The sequence below is a fragment of the Rattus norvegicus genome, chromosome 4, assembly GCF_021556685.1.
Source record: "Rattus norvegicus strain SHRSP/BbbUtx chromosome 4, alternate assembly SHRSP_T2T, whole genome shotgun sequence".
NCBI lineage: Eukaryota > Metazoa > Chordata > Mammalia > Rodentia > Muridae > Rattus > Rattus norvegicus.
In genome coordinates, this window is record NC_141537.1 from 150,883,434 (window position 1) to 150,906,663 (window position 23,230).

The 23,230-nt window shown below is 48.0% G+C and overlaps 1 protein-coding gene and 1 long non-coding RNA gene across 4 annotated transcripts; one reads left to right on the plus strand and one right to left on the minus strand.

The window, feature by feature from the left end:
* Positions 1–297: 297 nt before the first annotated feature.
* Efcab12 (EF-hand calcium binding domain 12) lies at positions 298–21,463 on the minus strand. Of its 3 annotated transcripts, none has more exons than NM_001431880.1 (9): positions 21,027–21,463; positions 12,698–13,152; positions 11,334–11,519; positions 9,349–9,505; positions 6,127–6,323; positions 5,080–5,293; positions 3,622–3,772; positions 1,755–1,811; positions 298–788 (listed from the first exon to the last, which is right to left on the minus strand). In NM_001431880.1, the coding sequence occupies exons 1-9, from the start codon at positions 21,376–21,378 to the stop codon at positions 530–532; spliced, it is 2,028 nt and encodes a 675-aa protein (NP_001418809.1). In that variant the 5' UTR covers positions 21,379–21,463; the 3' UTR covers positions 298–529. The 3 variants fall into 3 exon arrangements, with proteins under 3 accessions (NP_001418809.1, NP_001418810.1, XP_087515336.1); NM_001431881.1 differs by having other exon boundaries at positions 12,615–13,152; XM_087659210.1 differs by lacking the exons at positions 9,349–9,505; positions 11,334–11,519; positions 12,698–13,152; positions 21,027–21,463 and adding an exon at positions 6,601–6,715.
* Positions 4,338–5,571, plus strand: LOC147995028 (uncharacterized). Its single transcript, XR_015686955.1, has 2 exons — positions 4,338–4,487; positions 5,245–5,571. It is a non-coding gene; the product is annotated as an uncharacterized LOC147995028 (long non-coding RNA).
* Positions 21,464–23,230: the final 1,767 nt, after the last annotated feature.

Consider the following 23,230-nt stretch of genomic DNA (forward strand, 5'->3'; position numbering starts at 1 on the left):
CTAATGTCACCTTACAGAGTACAGAGAGAAAGGCAAGCGGGTGAATCATGCAGAAGGCCTGTGAACTAGAGAGTATGGCTCTGATTTCTGAAGACACAGGGTTGGGGGTCTCAGTCTAAGGGTCTCCCCAGCTGAGGACATGCTAACTCAATTAACAGAGGATGCTCTCACAGTCTGTTATGTCCCTGTAGGTATTAACGTCACAGGATGGAAGGTGGGAGGTGTCCTGTAGGTGTCTCCTACACTCTCACACCTTCACATTTTCCAACCCTGAAGCAGGGAATTACACGAGCTAGGTTACAGGTCAGCTCTAATTTGGTTTATTTCAAAAGGACAGAGGTCATGACAGAGAAGAAAGCACAGCATGTGTGCGTGCGGACACATCCACACTCCACTGGACACCGTGGCGTCAGAAGACATATCCCCAGACCTTCCCTGGGAATGTTTCCTTTGTATAGCCGGTTGGTATCTCAGGACTGCAGCTGTGGGCTCCTGGCTGCAGTCTTCTGACCCAGCATGCTTCAGGCCTCTAGTTGATGAAGTATACCTTCTTTGCATCATAATAGGCATAGGTCATGTAATTAAGGTCTTTCATGGGCCACCAGTCCTTAGAGTTGTAGACGGCAGAGTAAGCAGGGGGCTTGTGTTCTATACAGCTGAAGATCGCCAGGCTCCGGTCCCTGGCCACAGTGGGCAGGTAGAGCCGCAGCTTGTCCAGAAGGTGACCAGGCCAGAAGTGATTGGGGTGGGTGCGTGAGGGACCTCTTAGCCTCTTCGACTTAAGCTTCCTGGAAAAGGAAAAGACATAGGGAAGGTTGCTATGGCAGAGAGACCAGGCCCTCCTCAGCAGAGAACATAAGCCCGTGACCACACTGTCCAGTGTGAAAAGCACTAAACACCTCCAGTCTCCTCACCAGTGAGGACCTGGATATCTAGAGATCAAGATCATACAGTGAGTGAGTGGCTAAGCGCAGACCCTAAGCACTGCTTCTTAAACCCAAACTTAGACGTGTAACAGCCCAGCTCTAGAGCAATGCCTGTCAGCCTTCCTAATGCCAAGAGCCTCTGACTCTTTAATGCAGTTCATGTTGTAGTGACACCCCAACCATAGCATTTGTATTCCTATTTCATAACTGTTTTTGCTACTGCATTTTGTTATTGCTATGAATTTCATGTAAATATCTATTTTCCAATGATCTTAGGAGACCCCTGTGAAAAGGATGTTCAGCTCCCAACCAGGTCATGCACGCCCCACAGGTTGAGACCCACGGCTCCAGAGGACTTGCTCCTACCCCCCACCCCCGACTTCGCCTGGTCTTTTTGGTGCTGGGGTAGAATCCAGGGCCTCACATTCGATAGGCTAATATCCAGCCACTAAGCTTCAGCCCAGCCCCACCCGGAAGCATTTGGATATTGGGTCTGGAAGCTAGCTTCTGCGGGCAGCCTCACTTGGTTCTGCTTCAGATGTGGGACTGTGTGTCAGTGTCCCCTCCTATAAGCCATATGTCTAGAGTAACTCAGGCTTGTTGGTGACAATGTGGATGAGTTCATTCATGGGAGGCTCCAGAGCAGCCATGCCTGGCACCCTCTGAACGCTCGTCTGCCGCCCCTTAGACCCCAGCTATGGAGCCCTACAACAATACCAGAATTTCGTTCAACATGCATAGGTCCCAGAGCTGCCTCTGGGTAAGGATAGCCAGCCTTCCCATCCTTATCCCCTGCCCTCCTAGCAGACACACAGGACTACTACAAACCCGGTAAATTCCTCGAAATCGAGAAAGTGCATTTCCTTCATTTTCTTCGATGTTTTCCTACCAGGGAAGAGAGAGAGGCATTGTTAGGAAAGAAACACTCCAGGAGCTGGGCAGTGGTGGCACATACCTCTAATCCCAGCACTTGGGAGGCAGAAGCAGGTGGATCTCTTGAAAATTGGAGGCCAGCCTGGTCTACAGAGTGAGTTCCAGGGCAGCCAGATATACAGAGAGAAACCCTGTCTCGAAAAATGAAACAAACATAAAAAAGAAACATTAGCAAAAGTAGGCTTAGAGGAGGTGGAGTCCACTAAGAGATGTATTTCTGAGTCTCAGAGCAGAGCTCTGAATGTTTCTCTTTCATGAAGGCCTCAGCTGTGTCTCCATACAGCAAGACACAGCCCTGGCTGGTGGGGTGAGGAAAACCCATGAGCTTGGCTCCCTTTGTTCATGGGACATAGGTCTCCACAAGAGTTAGATGTATTCGGTGACTGGTAGATGCTGGGCCTGACTTCTACTTCCCTTACCAAAGGACAAGCTCTGAGGGACAAGCATGATAAAGACTCACCTTCTATACCCCAGTCTGCCCACCAGACATCCCTAACTGACCACTGAATTCTTTCCAAAGTCCGTCTCTGGCCTCAGTATTTCGAGTTTTTTTTTCTTCTAATACAAAGGATTGAATTGCAGACCTTGTCCACTCTCTACCCCAGCACCTGGCCTCAGGATCTTTTACAATTTAGTCCCTAGAGGTGAGAGAGAGCCAATGTCACTCCTAGGGGACCTCTCTTTCTCTTTAATAGATGTGACTGGTCAAACACAAGGACAAATCTCTTGCCTGGGCACCTGGCATGCACAGGGTCCCGTCCATCTCTCTCCGGGCAGTTTTCCAGCAGTGAACCCCAGAGCTGTAGCAGTGAGCTGCCTGTCCATTCACCAGTGTGCTCCTTCTCTTATGTGCACCCCCACGGGTTTATGTGTTTGACAACGTGGTCCTCAAACCCACTTCCTGGGTTCATGGTTTGGGAATTGGTACCAGCCAGCCACAGGTTAGAAGGCATACTTCAGAGGCCCTCTAAGTTACTACTTAACTGGGTCCTACTCAGCACTTTGCAAGCCACAACTGCTGTGGGCCTGGACTGCCCCTGGAACTCAAAAGCATGTGCAAGGAAAAGCAACAGCCACACTGGCGGTGCTGAGGATAGCCTGTGACCCTTGTCAAACCCTCTCTGTGTGTATTAGGAGTGCTGTGTCCACTTTATACATGAAAATGCTGGGGTTCAGAGTACAGAAACTTGTCTCTTGACCAGACGACATCCACTGGGCAGGACTGCAGCCTGCCTCAGGCATTCTGCCACACCCTGATACCCTTGCAGGGGTGCCATCTCATTCTCCCCTCAGCAGTCACAGCTGAGGCTACTCACAGTAGTTGCCTCCTGACTGGCCCACATCTGGTGGGAATGGAGGGGGAATTGACTTTGGGTCACTTCAAAGGAGGTTAGTGTAATGGTTAAAGCAGGATTTTGTTTTCCCAGGGGCTATCAGTCTGCCCCTTGTTGGAGAATGAATATGCCTGCCTTAGGGTGGCAGCACAGGGAAGGAATTAGTCCCCTGGTCCTTTGCAGAGTTCCTCAACTTCTGATACAGGGTAAGATAACACCTGCCTTGGCTCTTTCCCTCTGGCCTTATGATTGGGTAAGCCTGTGGTCAGGAGGGGAGCTGTGTGAACCTAAGATATACACTGACGGAGACATTTTGGACTGGCCAGCCAGAAGTGACTTGGTAGGGACACAGATACTGGCGTAACATGACACTACATGCACATCCGTGTCCCAGACCCCGCAGCTGGAGGGGTGGCTTGAAACTCAGCTTGTCTGTCTCCTTTTCCCCATGCTTGTGGAGGTTCTTGAATCCAGCCAGGCTGTGCACAATCCTGTCGTCTATGTAATACCCTCCAGGCTGCCGGATTGGGCGAACTTCTTCTTTCAGAGAAATTATCCTGTCTCCCGGATACAGCAGCGCTGCGGGCAGCAAGGAAGACAGCAGAGTGCGTTAGCCAAAGTCACCCACTGGAAACTATTAAAAAAAAATTCACACTTCTGTTTAGAAGATTTTTTTTTTTGAGCTATCAAGATGGCTTGGCAGAGCTAGAGTGGCAAAGTGCATATGTGGGGGCTAGAATATGACTGTGTGGAGACTGTCCTCTCTACATTTATGTGGATTCTGGGTATTGACTTTAGGTCATCAGGCTTGGTGGCAAGTGCCTTTAACCACTGAACCATCTTACCCCAAAGTCAGTAAATCATATTTGTTGGTGGGTTGGTTTATTGTCTCTCAGTGTGTTTGTGTCAGAGAGAGAGAGAGAGAGAGAGAGAGAGAGAAAACACTTCCACACACATGTGGAGGTCAGAGGACATCTTGGAGGAGCTGTTTTCTCTTTCCACTACGTGAGTCCCAGGGATTGAACTTGGCTTATTACACTTGGCAGCAACAGCCTTTGTCTGCTGAGCCATTCTTATTTTTAGATGGTAGTAGGTTCTTTGGAAATTGCAAAATATAATAGGGTGTAAAGTTCCCCTGAACTCTCCCACAGTTCCTCACTATGCAACGTGGCATACAACTGCTGCTCAATATCAAAAAGGACCTTGGATGATCCTGCTCACCAGGGGACAGGGGAGGGAGACAGACCTGTAACAGCAAATCAGAATGGAGCTACTTATCAAGCTTAGGTTGGAGGTAGGAAGATTCAATTAGATTTCACTAGGTTAATTAGTGTTTGCCTGCATGGATGTGTGTGTGTGTGTGTGTGTGTGTGTGTGTGTGTGTGTGTGTGTGTGTGCGTGTGTGTGCGCGCGCGCGCGCGTGTGCGTGCACACATGTCAAGTATGAAGTCAAGACATTGTACTTGATAAGCAAGAGTTTGCCACAGAGTGCCACTCCCAACCCGTAGACCTACTTTGATAAGAGGTCGGGACTTGCTTCAACTATTTTGACGGTGGTTTTCTCATTGTTTTGAATTTGCCTCATAGATGTGGAGGGGGACGTGCATGTGGGGTGGACATATGGGTAGGTGGATACATGTGTGTAAAGGTAGAGTTCCAGAATCCAGATCTTCCAAACCTCACCTAAGGAGCCCATGTGTCTCAGCCTGTGTCCTAGGAAGCCCACCTAGCAGTCAGGCTGTATGCCTTTCTTACTCTTCCTTCCCAGTGTTCCCATCAAAAGTCACAGTGACTTGACTAGGTGCATGATAGGGTAGCCAGTATCAGGGCCAACTCCTCATTAGCCAATGCTCAGGCCAAGGCTCTCCCTTAAAGCCAGCCCCTACCTCTCATGAGGATATCTTCAGTCAGCGGGAGACCGTAGGCCTCACAGAGTTCCCAGCACTGCAGGTAGACTAGGAAGTTATCCCTGCGGGTCATATTGAGCAGTTCCTCAATCTCCCCAGAAATAGTGGTTGGCAGGCAGTGATCATCAAACTGTTTTGTTCCAGATCGAACCAGCCGGCAGTTCTCCAGGTATTGGATGGAGGGGAGAGAGAGCTGCAGAGAGAACAGAAGATGCCCCATCTTGTGTCTTTGTGACATTCGTTTTGGCTAGAAGGCAGCATAGCACCTTCTCTACCTCCTCAGGGAGGCCCCCACGAAGAGTAATGTGTGCATAATGGGACTGCAATTCAGGTTCCAAAGCCAGCAGCTTAGAGGAACAAGCACTGAGGTCAAGGTTAACCCCCTCAGGGGCTCTGAGTCCTCAGAGCACACTGACTGGGTGTGCCCATGTACTCTGCAATGTGTGATATCTATAAAAGGGCACAGAAGCAGTGAGTGTCCCAGAGGTGTCCTTTGAAAAACAATATTTGAGTCTTTGGCTGCAGGGGCACTTTAAGTCAGGGATAGCCATTTGCTTGCAATCCTGAGCAGAAGCCACTTTGCCAGTGCAGAGGGGCTGAGAAGTGTCACCCAGTGTTATCACTGGCTGCTGAGGGGTTTTTTTTTTTTTTTTTTTTTTTTGGTTTTGGTTTATTTTGTTGTCGTTTGATTTGTTTGTGTATGTGGGTTGTTTTGTTTTGAGACAAGACTCTCACCATGTAGCAATGGTTTGGAACTATGTAGACCAGGCTGGTTTGAAACTCACAAAGATCTACCTGCATCCCAAGTACTGGGATTAAAGGTGTGTACCTCATTTGTGGATTTTGAATAGGGTCTTTCTATGTAGCCCAGGCTGGTCTCGAACTCATAATCCTTTTAACTCGACTCCCTGAGTGATGGGATTATAGAGGTGTTTCACCACACCCAGGGCTCCTCAGCTAGCAGGTGTCAGTGCCAAGTCCTAACTCCTGGCTTGCCCAGCCCCCGAGCCTGTGCTAGAGAGGTACCTTGTACTGTCTCCGCCTCTCTCGGTACCGTCTGCCCACATCCTCCATGTCCTCGTCAGACATGGGCCGCCCCTCCATCTTTGTATCAACCTCAGGCACCTTTAGCAGGTCCATGTTGGGAGGCTGTAGGGATGAGATAGCCTGCTGCCTGTTAGGGGGATATTTCAGGGCAGTTCTCCTTGTAGACAAATTGTGATCTAGAGTGGGAGGAAAAGATGAAGGAGGGACTAAGAGGACACCCAAGCTGTGGAACTCAACCTGATGTCACTGGGCGGAGGCCAGCAGGCTCTTTTGCCTCTTTCCCACGTGTCCAGCCAGCATCCGTCTGCAGGGCATTGGGAGTTTGTCTCCTCCGTTGCTGTGAAGTCCCACATCTGCACACCCCACCCACCTTTCCCATCCTCTGTTACCGTGTTCTCACCAAGAGGCAAACAGAGCTATTAGAAAATGGCAGCTGGGCATGGTGGCACACACCTTTAATCCTAGCACTCTGGAGGCAGAGGCAGGCAGATCTCTGTGAGTTCAGGGCCAGCGTGGTCTACAAAGTGAGTTCCATGACAGCCAGGACCGTTACACAGAGAAACCCTGTCTTGAAAAACAAAAACAACAAACAAACAAACAAACAAACAAAAAACGTTAACAAGATCAACTCGAGGCAGTTCCTGGCTTCCGAGGGAATACACACTAAAAGCAGACTCCTTTCCCTGGACCACAAGCACCTGTGGGAATCTGCTTCAGCTGTCATCCCACTAGTCACCCCTCATCCATGCCACCCTCACCTACTGTATCCCAAAGTCTTTGGCAGTTGCACCAGCCTCAGGTGCCCTTTCCAGACACGGGCTGTGCGTCAGTCCATGAAGGGTCGGCTCAGGGGCTTTGCCTGCCATCCTGGCACTCTAGCCAACTGACTCCAAGACAACCATGTCTGTGGACAAGCTGAGGGAGGCCAGGCTTGGGCTAGTTCACTGCAGTCTCCCAGTTCCTCTAAATGGGCCTAGCATTTGGAAGACACCGCCACATGGGGACCAATGACAGGATTCTGAAATCTTGCCTCACCTCCTCCTGAGACTCCAGACAAGAAACTCAGCCTCTCTGGACATTTGCTTCTTCCATGGAAAACTTGAATAGCAACCCTAACCTCCAGACAGGCAGGGCAAACTGTTATGCAAATGCTGCCAGTCCACATGGGCTCCTTTCCCCTGATTCCAGGGCCCCAGATGCTTTTAGACAAATGGAGAGGCTCCCCAGGTCTACTGTCTTATCCACGGCCATCCTCCAGGGTGGCATCTGATGATGCTGAAGTAACTACTACCTGACTTCAAATCAAGATGAGAGGGATGTTTTTAAAGCAGGGTGTGGGTGTATTAAAATCCGCTGTCTGTAGCTATTGTTGCTGTGCTCTCGTGACTCCAGCCAGCTGTGAGATCACAGCAGCTCTGGGCATTCATAAGATCTGAGCAGAGCGGAAAAGTGCAATCTAGGTGGTGCTGACCCTGGGCCATCAAAACCATGAGGGTGGCTTCCTGGGGTTTCTGATGTGTCAGGTACCCTCAATGGGAGTGGGCTGGGCTTGGGTGCCAGTGTGTCTGCAGGATAGCCACAGACAGGAAGTCTGAGATCGAGAGCTGGGGACTACACACCATGCAGGAGTTCCTAAGACAGCACATCAGGGAGGATGTTACACACTCCTGCTGTGCCTGCTCACCCTGACTCTAGAAACCCTGCTTCGACTTGGCGCCCCTGCAAGGAAACCCCTCCAACTGCCTCCTGGCAACTGTTACTTCATCTCAAAGGAGAGAGAACCCCACACCTCCCTAAAATATGTCTGAAGTTAATTTCCTGGTGGATAGGGGTAGAGCAAGACCCATTCCTTCCACCTAAAGAAATAATGATGTGGCTCTAAAGGGAGCTGGGGGCTGGAGAGATGGCTCAGTGGTTAAGAGCACTGACTGCTCTTCCAGAGGTCCTGAGTTCAATTCCCAGCAACCACATGGTGGCTCAACTATCTGTAATGGGATCCAATGCCCTCTTCTGGTGTGTCTGAAGATAGCCAACAATGCACTCATATACATAAAATAAATAAATGACTCTTTAAAAATAATAATTTTTAAAAAATAAAGGGAGGTGGGATGGGAAATGTTTGTTTTTCTCCCCATAACAATAAAAAAATTTAAAAAGAAAAGACAGAAAGGCCGAGGGGTGTAGCTCAGTTGGTGGGATGCTCGCTTAATGCACAGAACCCAGAGTTCAATGTCAGCACTACCCAAAACCAGGCATGCAGCATACACCTATAATCCCAGCACTCAGGAGACAGAGGCAGGTGGGGCTCTGTGAGCCTGAGGCAGGCCTGGTCTACACAGTGAGTTCCAGGACAGCGAGAGCTTTGTAGAGAGGCCCTGTCTCAAACAATCAAAAGATACAGGCTTGTGCAGTAAATCCATAGCCCACATAGTAGAGAGTCCTTTCTAGTTCGCCCAGTCTTGAGGCTTTTGGACAGATGTAGCACCACAAGCACATATGGGCAAACATAATGTAGGTCGTATATAACCTACACAGCTGTTCACGCATCCCTTAGAACAGCCATGATGACAGGAAGTCCAGAGTAGCTAACTGCAAGCAAGCATGTTCAGTTTCTGAGCAAAATATTTTAGTTCTCTCTCTCTCTCTCTCTCTCTCTCTCTCTCTCTCTCTCTCCCTCCCTCCCTCCGCTCTCACTCTCGCTTTCTCGCTCTCTCCGCTCTCTTGCTCTCTCTCTTCTCTCTCTTGCTCTCTCACTCTCTCGCTCTCTAATAAACTCTCCTCTATCCCACACTGACCCCAAACTCTCTACCCAGCCAAGGATGTCCCACCTCCATCCCGACTGCTAGAATTGTAGATGTGCAACACTAAGCCTAGTTTATGCTGTGCTGGGAATAGAATCCAGGGCTTCCAACATGCTAGGCAAACACTCTGCCAACTTCTCTACATGCCCAGCCCTTAGTTTTGTTTTAAATCAATAGTTTATGACCCTCTAAGGACAGGGATAAACTTTCATCTTTAAAAAGACGAAAGGGCAGCTGGATCTTTGGAAAAATATCTGCTTCCTCCTTGGTTTCTGTGTCTGGAAACTCCAGAGCTTGGCAAACCTATAGCAAGCCAGAGAAGGAGGAGCTGCTTGAGAATGTAGTGCCGAGTGCAGGAGAAAGCCAGACTGGCTCCCAGGGCGGGGGTGGGGGCACGCACACTCCCTGGCGGTAGGTATGGTGCTTTGCTGATGGACCAGTGACCACTGCTTGTAGGTACTGGCCAGGGCTTCTGTGGTGATGGCATTCTGCTTCCCAAGAGAGCCAAGGTAGATGATGATGTCCTCCAGCTCCTGGGTCTTCAGAGGAACTCCAATCTGAGGAGGCATAAGAAGTTCCTGAGTCCCACCCACCTCACCCTTACCAGCAGACTTGGCAAACCTGCTCAGCTCTTCAACTCCCTGCTGCTAGGTAGTGCAGAGCCCTTGTCAGGCCCCGATGCACTCTGGAATTTATCACACTGGCTTTTGCACAGGCACGTCTCTCTCTATGCCTGAAAAACTCCTATCCCCCCTTAAAACCTCACGCCAGCAAGCCTCTATCTCTACACAGTCTCTTTCAGGTACTAGGTAGGAAGAAAGTCATACATCCACCATACACGAGGAACATGGATGCCTTCCTCCACTATTAGAAATCCATACACTTTTTTAAAGGATATGGTGGCTGTTCTTGGTGGTCCACTTGACTACATCTGGAATTGACTAAATCCCAAGGAGCTGGGTACTCCTGCTGAGAGACTTTTCTTTAATCTGGGCCACGCCTTCTGCTGGATATGAAGGACTGGAAGGAGGAAGCATTTGCTCCTTCCCTGCTTGCCTTTGCTCTCGCTGGCAAACCCATTCCGTCACTGGCATTAAAGTCTACTTCTTCTCTGGGATTCCAGCGTATACTGAAGACCAGCCGAGACATCTAGACTGAACAACTATTGGCTGGTTGGACCTTCCATCAGGATACAACCACTGTTGGACTAGTTGGACCATAACCTGTAATCTGCTTTAATACTGTACATACATACATACATGCATGCATGCATACATACATGCATGCATCATACATACATACATTTTTCTATCAGTTCTGTTTCTCTAGAGAACCCTGACTAATACAAAGGACAATAGACAACCTTGGAGGCAGGCAGTACTTACCTACACATCAAATGTTCATAAAGAAAAGTTTAAAAGGGAAATGTAATTGTGAATACAATTGTCTCTTCATTCTCTTTAGACAACAGTCACTGCTTAACTGGCCTTGAATCAGTTTAGAACTGCCCTGGTGCTAAAGAACTTCGTACTTAAACATTTTTAAAAGATTAATTTCTATTTCGTGTGGTATGAGAGGTTTGGCTGTGTGTGTGTAAGTGCATCGCAAGCATGCTAGTATCCACAGAGGTTCAAAGGTGACAGGTACCCTGGAACGGGAGTACAGGGGATTGTGGGCTGTCACTGGGTGCTGTGAACCGAACTTCAGTCCTCTGCAAAAACAGTAAGCGCTCTGAACTGCTAAGCCACCTCTCCTGGCCCAGGATTTAATATTTAAACTAATTTTTTAATTTGTTTTAGTAGTTGAGGACATTTACTTTTGAAAAATGTTTTGGATGTTCATATAATTGTATTTCATAAAAACGTTTGGAAATTGATTAGTTGAAAGTGTAAGTCTGGGTATACAGTTCAGTAGTAGAGAGCTTGCTGATGTATGCAAGTTCCTGAGTTCGAGTCCCAGGTGGAGAGACAGCTGTGAGCTAGGAAGATGGGTCAGCAGTTAGGAATGTATGCACAGTTTATCCTGGGTGTGAATATAGGCGCTTTGCACATGTGTGCAGTACACTTGGAAGCCGGAATAGGACATCAGATCCTCTGAAGACAGGGTCAGAGGTGATTGGTAGGGGCCATGTGGGTGGCTCAGGACTGAACCTGTGTCCTCTGCAAGAGCAGCCAGGCTCATAACCCCTGGGCCATCTCTCCAGGTCAGCCTGGTGCAGAGGTTGTGTTAAGGCTGTGCTCTGACTGTGGTTTGTGCCGTTTCCTAGCGTGGCTCTGCAAATATGAGTCTGTCAGTGGGGAATCCCAGGTCTGCCCCTCAGGACTGCAGAGCCCCGGGGGAGGGAGGGTGGACATACCTCAAGCCCGCTGAGCAGCTCATACTTACTGCCTTCACAGCCATGAGAAATTCCTCCCTGGAGATGCGGTGGTTCTCACCCCGATCCGCCTTGCTAAATACCTCCTGGATCTTGATCTTTCGACTCCGCAGGAAGGCATACATGTCAGACAGGACAGGGGGCTTAGGCAGTCGAAGCTGGGGTATAGGCTGGCGGATATATTTGAGAGGTTTACCCTAGAAGAGGCAAGAGTGGGGCAGATGAGGACCACTTATCCCTAGCCCTCTTGTTAAAGTTCAGTCTCACTTCAAAACCCAAAGATTGTCTGGAGGGCAGGATGCACTGTGTATCTTCGCCCTGTTCTCAATGTGGCCATTGAGAATAAATCTGAAGAAATAATAAATAAGTAACTTATAAATCTCATTTTTTCTGTTCTTTATTATTAGGCTTTAATTGGCTTATTTATTTGTTATTTATTAGGGTGCTTTAATTGGCTATTGAGGGTGGGTGGCTGACCTTTGATTCTCAGTGTACAAACCATGGTTCCAAGTTAGGCAATGCTGTCACAAGGTGGCCCTCCTCTCCCTCACCTGATAGTCTTTTTTTTTTTTTTTTCTAGAGCTGAGGATCGAACCCAGGGACATGCGCTAGCTAGGCAAGCACTCTACCACTGAGCTAAATCCCCAAACCCCTCACAGTCCCCCAAGGCCCCTGATAGTCTTGATCTTCAAATTTGCCCACAAGCACTGGTTTAGCGCTTTTCCACTCCAGCAGACAGATGTCCATCATCAAGACAGACTGCTAGTGTGCCTGGCTGGGGCGCTTTTAAAGCACATCCACATGGTCTCTGTCTTTCCCCTTGCCAAGATGGACTCTCCTTTCCATTCCCATGGTGCGGACAGTACTCAGTGGCTCAATCTGATGTGGTGCAGTAACAAGACCAAAGCCAAGGATATAACAGCACTGATTTCCTTCCTCTCCATTCTGGAAGGCTGACTTTGTGGGCAGCTAGCCTTCTTGTTGTGAGTACTCTTATGCAACCTCTGACTCCCCGAGGGAGGCACTGAAGCCTCTGCTCAACAGCTATTGAACAAGTTTGGAAGGCAGTCTGCTTTCCTGCCCTGGTCAAGTCAGAGGCTGTCCTCTGTACTGCACCGCAGTCTCATAATATGGAGACAAAGCCTCTCAGCTAGATTCCAGAGTCACAGACAAAGCTGTATAGAATGATAACATTTTTTTTTCTGGAGTATTTGTTATGCAGCAATCAATCACTCATACACCTTCCTTTGGGGACTTGGTTTTGCTCCTCTGTAAAATGGGACAAATCTTACCTTGTCACATCTAATGCAAGGAAACAAAATGACAACACACGTCCTGAAGCCTTCAGCACCTTCTGACCATTATGGCTTCTCACCTTGGGTTTCCCGACTGAAATCAAGGTACGCTTTGGGGCTGTTTGCTCCCGGCGAATCATGCACAGAACTTTGAATTCTGAGGACGTGATGGTGGGTTTATTGTCCAGCCACGTCTTGACATCGCCAAATGTCTCCAGCTGCTTCCGAAGCTTTGCCCTCTGACTCAGCCAGAGCTTCATGTTCACTGGTAGCTCTTGGGTGTCTCCAGTATCGGGAACTTTGAAGCTGGGCGTGAGTGGAAGGGGAGCTTGAGGAGGCGTTGTGGGCTGGGCTGGCACCTGGTCCTTTGTGCCAGACACAATGATGATCCGCCGGCGGCTCTGCGGCAGACGGAAGTCTTTCTGCTTCAGTCGCCTGAAGCAATGGGCAGTGACTAGCTCAGGTTTGAAGACAGGAGCCTTGCTGGCGGCATCATCGAAGTCATCATCTATGGAGGTGAAAGACTGGTGGGCCCCTTGGGAGGAAAGGGTTACAAGGTGAGTTCCTTTTTGGAAGAGAACTAAGAAGAATCAGGGAACTTGTAAGAACTGGTTGTGTATCAGAGTGCCTGGTTCCTGGTCTGCCTGGACGCTGCATCACAACGGCAAGGAGAATGGTATTAGCCTACATCCCCTGCACACACCAACAGAAGACATGAAGCAAAGGGCTTTCCAAGGTCTGATTCCCATTACCCTCTGCATGCGCTCCAAAGATCACCCTGTCTGACCATCCTGGGCACCACAGCGCCCTCTGGTGGGAGCAAAGGCTCTGATTCAGAGAGCTTGGGTCTAAGTGCTGGTCTGCTGTTGGAGAAGGTATTTAATCTCAATCAGGGGCTTCTACCCTGCCTTTGATTATTCTGTCCCCAGAGAAGAGAAGCACAACCTTTACATTTATAAAGCCTTAGTCAGCACTAGAGCTGGGATGACCTCCCCTCAATGCTATTAGAGTCTACTTTCCCTTCAGGAACCTCAAGTCCTAACTTGCCATGCTCTGTCTGGGCAGCTCTGAACTCCAACTGATTAGCCCTCATGGTTACGTTTTTAAGACTCACCTACCCCATGTCAGCTTCCTCCTCTCTCCCCTGTAATTCTCCTCTGACACTATGCCCAAGAATCCCAAGCTCTGCCTGTGTCTCTTCTGTCCAGCTATTGACTGCCAGCATCTTTATTTAACTGACAGTTTTAAATTAAGGAGTAAGGTTACATTGTACTTTGGGATCCTCTTATCCCTGGCATTCCATTCCATTACACTACATAGGGCATTACAACACATAGCAGAAGACCAAACCTCAACACTGCTTCCTGCTTAGCCTATGTTTCAGTTTCTCCCATAAGAAGGGGATAATGGCTACCTAATTTGTCAGGTGATGGAGGTATTTTTAGAGTTTCTTTGTAGCCAGTGTGCTGTTATGTATGTATCCACATGCACACATCCATATACACATCTACATTCAATACATCTAAGTTCTCTTCTTCATGGTGCTAAGACTTGAGCCCAAGGCCTTGTGCTTGCTGAAGAAGTCCTGTGACACTGAACTATGTTCCTCAGGCCCCAACTTGTAATGACAGACATATCAGGTAGGCAGGTGAGAAGGCTCTGTGGATAAAGGTGCTTGCTGCCAAGTTAGACAACCTGTGCTCTATCCTTGTAACCCACATGGTGCAAGGAGAGAACAGGCTACCACAAATCACTCTTTGACCATATCTGCACCATGGCACAGACCCTTCTCTACCTGCTGAAATAAATGTTAAAAAAAAAAGGAAGTTGTAGAGATGGCCGAATCCTCTTTCAGAGGACGTGGGCTCGATTTTAAGCAGCCACATAATTAATAAACCACCACCTGTAACTCTAGTTACAGGGTCTGCCACTCTCTCTGCCTTCAAAAAGCACTGTACACACATTATTCACAGACATACGTGCAGCAAAACACCCATCCACATAAGGGGTCTAACAGACCCTCTGTCTACTAATGGAGACAGTTAGGCACCCTGGGGCCAGCCACTCTCCTCTCAGGAAAGGACTGGCTGGACAGTCTCACAATTAACCTGCCTTTTGTCTCATGCTTTTCTAGAACTTGTAAGTCTGTACATACACAACACACACACACACACACACACACACACACACACACACACACACGGGCGGGCGGGGGGCAATGAGAGAGAGAGAAAGAGAATGAATTGGGTATTTCCTCTTTCCAGTTTGGCTAACTTGTAAATAAACTCATTTTTTTCTTTTTTCTTTTTTTCTTTTTTTCGGAGCTGGGGACTGAACCCAGGGCCTTGTGCTTGCTAGGCAAGTGCAAGCCCATTTTTTTCTTACTGGATTGTTCTTAACTTGCTTTGGAATACAGGGGTGCTCCGGCAGCAGGTTACAGACCTGAATACCCAGTGACAAAATCTACTTACTCATCGTGAAGCCTTTCCCCTTTAGCCCTCAGGACAAGAGGTCCCTTATCTTCTCATACACAGGCTTACTGCCAATCCAGTTCTCCTTCCAGTGGCATTTAGGCCCCTTCTGTTCCCTCTGTGATGGAAAGAAGCCCCATCCTGTCTAAGGTTTTGCCACCTGCTGCTCCCTTTTCTCTGTATCTTCTACCCCTCCCCTCCTCCTTCTCCTCCTTCTTTTCCTCCTCTTCCTCCTCCTCCTTTTCCTCCTCTTCCCAGCCTTAGACCATGCCCCAGCTCACAGTTGGAGCCCCATGGCAACTCTGCATACCTTGACCCATGTGCACCTCCATACCACCATCACCATCTATTCTGACTAGTTTTAAGTCAACCTGACACAAGCTAGAGCCCTTTTAGGAGAGAGAACCTCAATGGAGAACATGTCCCCACCGGACTGGCCTGTGGGAAAGTCTGTGGTATGTTTCCTTGACTAATAATTGATGCGGAAGGGCCCAGCTCACTGTGGGTCATGCCGCTCCTGGGCTGGCTGTCCTGGGTGATATAATAAAGCAGGCTGAGCAAGCTACGAGGAGCAAGTCAGTAAGCAGCACCCCTTCCATGGCCTTTGCATCAGCTCCCGCCCTGACTTCCCTGGAGGATAAACTACAAGCTGTAAGCTCATGGTGTTTTCTCACAGCAGAAGAAAAGTAACGGAGACACCATGGCATGCAGTCTGGGCTGCACACTAGTAGCTCTCACACTGTTAGAAACTTTAAAGGTCTCCAGTTGTGGTACTGTAGCCTGGGACACGGCCTCTCTAGCTTGCAGTACCTCCTCACATTTCCTATTAGCTAAATTCAGTTCATTTAATAACTGCCCCTGTTTGTGACTCCTGGTGCAATGCCTTGGTTGTTTCTCTAGTAAAAGCTCCACGAGTACCATGTCCTTGTCTATGACTGTCATTCTCTTCTGGAGTCTTGGCTCCACCATGGTGCTTACACGTAACAGGAATTCGGCAAACAATTCAGGAATGACAGATGTAGACATGGGGTTGGTGTTATGACTGGGCACCTTTTTCAGAATCACAGAGGCCCAAAGTCACTGGGTTGATTGTCAGCTGAGCTTAATTAGTCCCACAGACAAGTTCTTTTATTTTAGGATTTCTTTTTAATTTATGTATGAATGTTTTGCATGAATATATGTAAGTGCACCACATGTGTACAGTGCCCACAGAGGCCAGAAGGTGTGGAATTACATGGAACTGGAGTTATAACTGGGCGTGAGCCTCCATGTGGGTGCTGGGAATGGAACCTGGGACCTCTGCAAGAGCAGCAACCTTAGCCACTGAGCCATCTCTCCAGCCCCAAGCCAAGCTCCTAGATAATTGCTGTTACTCAGCTGTCACTTGATCTTCATGTCTCAAGACTTTCATTTCTTTTTTTTTCCTCCCCCCCCCCCGGAGCTGACAACTGAACCCAGGGCCTTGTGCTTGCTAGACAAGCGCTCTACCGCTGAGCTAAATCCCCAACCCCAAGACTTTCATTTCTAAATGGTTTGTGCCACAATCAACTCCCCCATCCCTGTGCTGGGGATTGGATAGAGCAATGTCACTAGTCCCTCACCTGTATTTGTACCAATAGATTGGCCTGGCACACTGCACAGGCAGCCCCCTCACACATGTACTGTCTCCTACTACTTCATCCAATTATCTCTCACTCACTTTTCAGACCCAGCTCAGGCATCACCATCCCTTGAAATCTTCTCAGCTCTTCTTTTCCACCCCTCTGGGTTCCCTACAGCCTCTACATTTAGTCCCACCATAGCATGGTTTGAGACAGGGTCTCACGAAGTAGGTCAGGATGCCTTTCTTCCTAAATTATGGGATGAGAGGCTTTTACCTCCAAGGTTGGTGTGTGGTGGTTTGAATAGGCTTGGTCTAGGGAGTAGCACTATTTGGAGGTGTGACCTTGTTGGAGGAAGTGTGTCACTGTGAGTGTGGGCTTTAAGACCCTCCTTCTAACCATGTGGGAGCCAATCTTCTCCTGGTGGCCTTCAGATGAAGATGTAGAACTCTCAGCTCCTCCTGCACCATGTTCAACCCCAATTAAATGTTGCCCTTGTAAGAGATGCCTTGGTCATAGTGACTGTTCCCAGAAGTAAAACCCCTCTAAGACAGAAGTTGGGGGGTTGGGGGTTTAGCTCAGTGGTAGAGCGCTTGCCTAGCAAGCGCAAGGCCCTGGGTTCGGTACCCAGCTCCGAAAAAAAGAAAAAAGAAAAAAAAAAAGAAAAGAAAAGACAGAAGTTGGTACCAGGAGTTGGGTATTGCTATAATAGGCCTAGGCAAGAATTGAAATTTTATTTGGAAGAATGTGGATTTGGGGACTCTGGTTTGGAAAGCAGTGGAATCCTTTATGTGGGGGCTTAGTGGGCTATCTTGGTAGAAATATGGAAGACTTTGTAGCTGAGAGTGATTTGAACTGTGCAGACCTTGCCCAGGATGTGTCAATGGAGAAGAATTCCAGTATGTGGCCTACAGACTGTTTTCGTGGGACTTTGGTGAAGACTGTGGCTTCTTTTTGCCATTGTCCTAAGAGTCTGGCGGAGGCTAAGGTGAAGATATTTAGATTAATTGCTTTGAAAACAGAAGTCTCAAAACAGCCTGGTATAAATTCTGTTGTGTGGTTACTAAAGTTCACTCTTGTAAAGAGCATTTTAATGAAAAGGAGCAAGCTGAGAAAGGGAAAATACAAACTATATAGTTCAAGTATTAAAGGGGAACCAGAAGTAGAATGGAGCTGAATCCAATGTTCTAGGAGATAACAGATTAAGGGAGTGGAACTCTGGGGCAAAATCCCATCCGCCTAAGTTTAGGTACACTACTTTAATCCCAGGAGACAAAGCCAAGCAGATTTCTGAGTTTAAGGGCTAGCCTGGAACAGAGCAAGTTCTAGGTGAAGAAAAGCTTAAGTCCAGGTGTGATGGTACATGCCTTTAATCCCAGCCTTGCAGATCTCTGAGTTCTGGATCAATGTACAGAGCAAGTTCCAGGACAGCCAAGCGTAGGCAGTGAGGCAATTGGAAAACAGAAAGCTAGGAACAGAATTAGGGGGGTCCATGTTCCAGCCCTAGCAAGGAGCAGAACTAAGCAGCTTTGGGCATGTAGCTCTGGCTTTAGAGTCAAGAACAGGAGGGGCTACTGGGACAACTGATGCTGGTTAGCTGGAGCTAAGAAATTAGTGGTGATTAAGAAGAGACCAGCATCACTGAGGTGAAATCTTTAGTGTTTTCTAAAAGCACACCGAAGCTGTGTTCCAAAGATAGTCAAGGTTGTATCCCGTGTAGCAGCTGGGCTTGGTAATGTGTAAGAATCACCCAGGTAGTACTGGTTTTAAAAGATATGAAGGGGTCATGGAGAGCAGCATGGGGCCTGGCACTGTGAGAAGCCAGGGAAGGCCATTGGTGAAGGTGCAGGCTCAGTGGCAGTTGACCACCTGGGCCTGAAGGGTGGGTCTTGCAAAGGAGTTGAGGCTTGGCACCATGAAGAGAACCTATGAGAGGCTACTCGCTAATCACCCCATTGCAGTTGAAGACCCCATTGTATTGGAGATGCCAGTATCTTGGGATGATCACCAAGAACAGCAGTAGCAGTGGAGTGGATCAACCTGGGCTTAGAGTACTACAGAGGGCAGAGCTGGAGAAGTGATGCCAGCCCTTTGGAGGAGCCCAGAAGATCAAGTGTGGATCCCAGACATTGGAATAGGAAGCTGTGAAGCTGCAGGTGACTTGGAAACCCCAAAATGTTAAAGATGCCAGAGCTGGGGGATACCTGCTGAGGAAAGCTGCTGACAGGGATTGGAACTAGCCCGGGAGAGAGAAGTTTGTTCAGTCAACAAAGATGGAAAAGGAGTGGGTCTGAAGACCACGTGACATCAGAATGGGATGCAGACTTCGAAGTTTGCCCAGCTGCTTTCTTGTCTAGCTTCAGGGATTACAGATAAGTGATTGGATTAACCTCAGAAGAGACTTTGTACTTTTAACACTATTGAGACTACTATAGACTATGGAGACTTCGGAAGTTAGACTAAATGCATTTTTTCATTATGCTATGTTTAGGTAACTCATATGTTTGAACAAGTCTATGTGGTCCAGGGAGTGGATATGGTGGTTTAAATAGGCTTGGTCCAGGAAGTGGCACTATTTGGAGGTGTGGCCTTGTTGGAGGAAGCGTGTTACTGTGAGTGTGGGCTTTAAGACCCTCCTCCTAACCATGTTGGAGCCAGTCTTCTCCTAGTGGTCTTCAGATGAAGATGTAGAACTCTCAGCTCCTCCTACACCATGTTCCTACCTTGATGATAATGGCCTGAATTTCTGAACCTGTATAAGTGAGCCCCAATTAAATGTCCTTGTAAGTGATGACTTGATCATAGTGTCTGTTCACAGCAGTAAAACCCTGACTACGACAGCTGGCTCCTTGGTGCTCAAGGAGTTGATACACCTCCTGCCATGACCTAAAGCTCTTTGCTCCTTTTCTCCCCCATGATCTCACACCCACCTTGTCCTCTTTTCTTTGCTTCTTTCTGCTCAGTCATGTTTCCTTGTTCCTTACCTGGCCCTTGGGTTCCATTTACCTAGGTGCTGTGTGCTCCAAAGGGCATGGTATTCCTGGAGGCTTCTCTTCCAGTCTTTTCCATTCTGTGGTTCACAGTAAGGGTGTGGTGATGTGAATAAGAATGGCTCCCATAAGCTCAAATGTTTGAATACTTAGTCACTAGGAAGTAGAACTGTTTGAAAAGATGAAGAGGAGGAAGAGAGGAGGAGGAAGAGGAGGGGGAGGAGGAGGAGGAGGAGGAGGAGGCGTGGCCTTGTTGTAGGAAATGTGTCACTGGAGGTGGGTTTTGAGTTTTGTTTTTCTTGAGACACGGGTTCTTTGTATGGCCCTGGCTGTCCTAGAACTAACTCTGTAGACTAGGCTGGCCTTGAACTCAAAGAGATCTGCTTGCTTCTGTCTCTTGAGTGCTAGGATTAAAGGCTAACACAACCACTGCCTAGTGGCTTTGAGGTTTTGAAAGCATCTCTCTCTCTCCTTGTGTATCAGGGTATAAATTTCAGCTACTTTTCCATACCTGACTGCCACCATATGCCCTGTCATGATGATAATGGACTAAACCTCTGAAACTATAAGCAAGACCCCCAATTAAATGCTCTCTTTCTTAAGTGTTGCCTTGAAGCATTCTCTCTCTTCACAGCAAACAACAGTGACCAGCCTTGCAGGTGTCATCCCAGGCATCCTCTTGCATGCAGGGGGCCTGCTTACCACCTGCTCACTCTTCATGGTACTTCTTTTTAGTGCTCTTCAAGACAATGAACATGCATAGTAGGTGGTCTACTGCAGTGACAGGCTGAGGCTGCCATCTTGTTATTAGGAGAGATGGTGGAATTGGAAGGCAAAGCACTGAATTTCCACTCCTGCACAGGTCGGGTGCACTCACTGATGTCAATGGCTGTCACTGGCTGACTTTGCTTCTCTTTGTACATTTCCAGGAACACAGAGAACTTCACTGTGGGCCTTGAATGCTGGATAAGATTCTATTTACTGACCCACATGTGTTTCCTAGGAGCACCTACCTGAGGGCCCTCACTTGTCTCAGAAAACACACTTGTTCTCCTTTTCTGACTCATATCTCAGCTGCTGTCTTCCTTTCTGGCCATCATACTGTTGTCCTGGTCACTTCTAAGTGTCAACACTTTACACTGGACTGCTTCTCCCATGCATCTCCATGCTGAGTTCCCCCATCCCAGTATGGTCATGCATTTTAGTTGTTCTGAAAACATCTCACTCCTAGAGTTTACAGGGTTTTAGGCGTCCACCGACTAAGATTAAATGTGTCCCCTGGTCCCAGTCTCCCCTAACCAGGTCCTCCAGACACCTTCCAACTCCATGAAAAGCATCCTCACTTACCAAGGTCTGTGACTGATAAACTGAACGTCACACGACTCTTTTTTTTCTCCTCTGCTTTCTGAAACTCCCATAACCTGGATGCTTTCTTTTGCTTCCAACTATATTTGGCCAGGGTTTCTGCCGAATTCTGACTGGGTGCTGAGGAAGGGTGGCCAGGGGTACCAGCATTCCACTTTGGAGCATCAGATGGGTGGGGAGGAGCCTTTCCAAGAGCATGGGTCTTCTGGTCTCCAGGTCTTCTTGTCTGTTTGTGCCCTCCACCTCTCAAATTGCAGCTTTTTGCCAAGAACTTGTTTGGGGACAGACAGCTGACTGTCTCTTCTCTAGGTCTCTTCTTCAATATAGGACTCATTGTTTGCCTAACTGAGAAATATGCAGGTTCCCAGGCACAAGAGCCGGGCTTTGATTCCAAGGCAGGTGACTCAGTCTGGTTCTATTTCGTCCGGGCATAGGAATCCAGAAGTTTGTTACCTTCTGGAACTCCGGGCAACCCCTACCTCAGAATGTAGACGGCACAATGAGGCTTCCAGCCTATCCTGACACTCTCCGATGGCTATGCCGCCAGAAGCCAGAGGGTTCCTGTAGACGGCGTTTAGGAGTATGCCCTGGGCTTAGCCATTAGGTGCAAATCAGCTTCAGGTTTTGCAAAAGGCAACTCCACCTGCTGAGAGAGTAAGCCTCTGTTGCCCTACACCGATTGGCTGAGCGCTCCCACTTGCAGGAAGGAGGCGGAAGAACCCTTCTTCCTTCTTCCTCCCCAAAATCCGGAAGCCAGGAGCGTCAGAGATTTGTTTAGCTCTGGTTAGTGCCTACTTCTAGAAGTCATGCCTATGTCAGTCTTCCTGTGGCCAAATTCTGAAGAAAAACTTTTTTTTTTTCCCGATTTTCTTGTAAGCTGAAGGATCTTCACAGATCTCATCTTTAGGTTTCACTTTTCTCATTCAAAAAAAAAAAAAAAAAGTGTCATACTCTGCGCTGAGTTCTAAGAATCCTAGTCAGTCAAGGTCAAATAAAAGACAGGTATTTGGTGTTATGTCTGGGTGTTATGGTTTGGAATCAACAGTTATGGTGGCAACCACTTGTATCCCAGCGCTGAGATGGGCAAGAAGATAGACGTTAAGTTTGAGGCCAGCTTGTGTTACATAAGTCCCAGGCCAGCCAGAGCTACACAATGAGAGACTATCTTTAAAAATCAAAGCCAGAAACAGAGGCCGGAAGTAAGTTCTAATAATAAACCTTTGAAATGTTCATTAATAGGTAAACATGGGGTGTGCATGGAAGGCACATGACCCATACTACATGGAGTCTAGTAAATGGAAGAATCCAGACTCAGGCCTCACACGGAAGGTTCTATTATACAAAATGCCCAGAATAGGTAACTCTGCAACAGTCAGCTGCTGGTGACCAGAGATGAATGGTGAGAAAGGATTAACTATTAACTAGAGTGGGGTTTCCTTTTTGGGTGATGGAAATGTCCTAGAGTTAGCTAGTGTCAGTGGCTATAAATGTGTTAAACACAAAAACCATTTAATTGAACAGTTAAAAATTTATTCTGGCCAGGTATGGTGGTACACAGAAAAATCTCTGTGAATTGGAAGTCTACATAGAAAGATCCTGTCTCAAAAAAAAAAAAAAAAAAAAAGGTTTTGTTTGTTTATTTGTACTGGTGGGCCCTGAGCCCTAAGCCTTGTGCAAGCCAGGCAAATGCAATCGTTGAACTACACCCTGATTCTAAAATTATGTTGCAAAATAAAGATCATCATTATTTTGAACAAGTTCTCTGTGCTGGGGACCACCTTCACCAGATTTAGCATCTTCCTAACTCCCTATAACAAATGAGGCCCTCACTTCCACTGGCCCTTCTGAGCCATAGCCTTTGAACACTTACAGAACCAGGACAAGGCAACTTGATTTCACTGAGATGCCAGGGAAGGCATGGAGGTCAGGCAACCTTACCTTCTAAAAGGGAAGAGGCACCCTGGAACCCCAGCAATGGGCTAGGCAGAGCTCCCTTCCAAAGTGACCAGGGAGAGGGGGTTTGTCAGTGCCCTGCCCTGCAGTCTTACCTCATAGCTGGCATTTGGGAAATTTGCTTTACCACCTAACCTTGGCTGTGGCCCAGAGTTCCAAAGATTTCTCTGGACTCTGAGCTGCTTGTGTCTGACTATCCACCCATCCTCTTTCTCTTCTCTGCCGTACTGTAA

What these genes read in the sequence shown, in the direction of transcription:
- Efcab12 (NM_001431880.1), bottom strand. Translation starts at nt 21,378, where the DNA reads ATGAGTCCTATATTGAAGAAGAGACCTAGAGAAGAGACAGTCAGCTGT. An exon ending in AGAGGCGGAGACAGTACAAG is followed by an intron (nt 5,294 to 6,126) that starts GTACCTCTCTAG and finishes TTCTCTCTGCAG; the next exon opens with CTCTCTCTCCCCTCCATCCA. An exon ending in TGAAGATATCCTCATGAGAG is followed by an intron (nt 3,773 to 5,079) that starts GTAGGGGCTGGC and finishes TGCTGCCCGCAG; the next exon opens with CGCTGCTGTATCCGGGAGAC.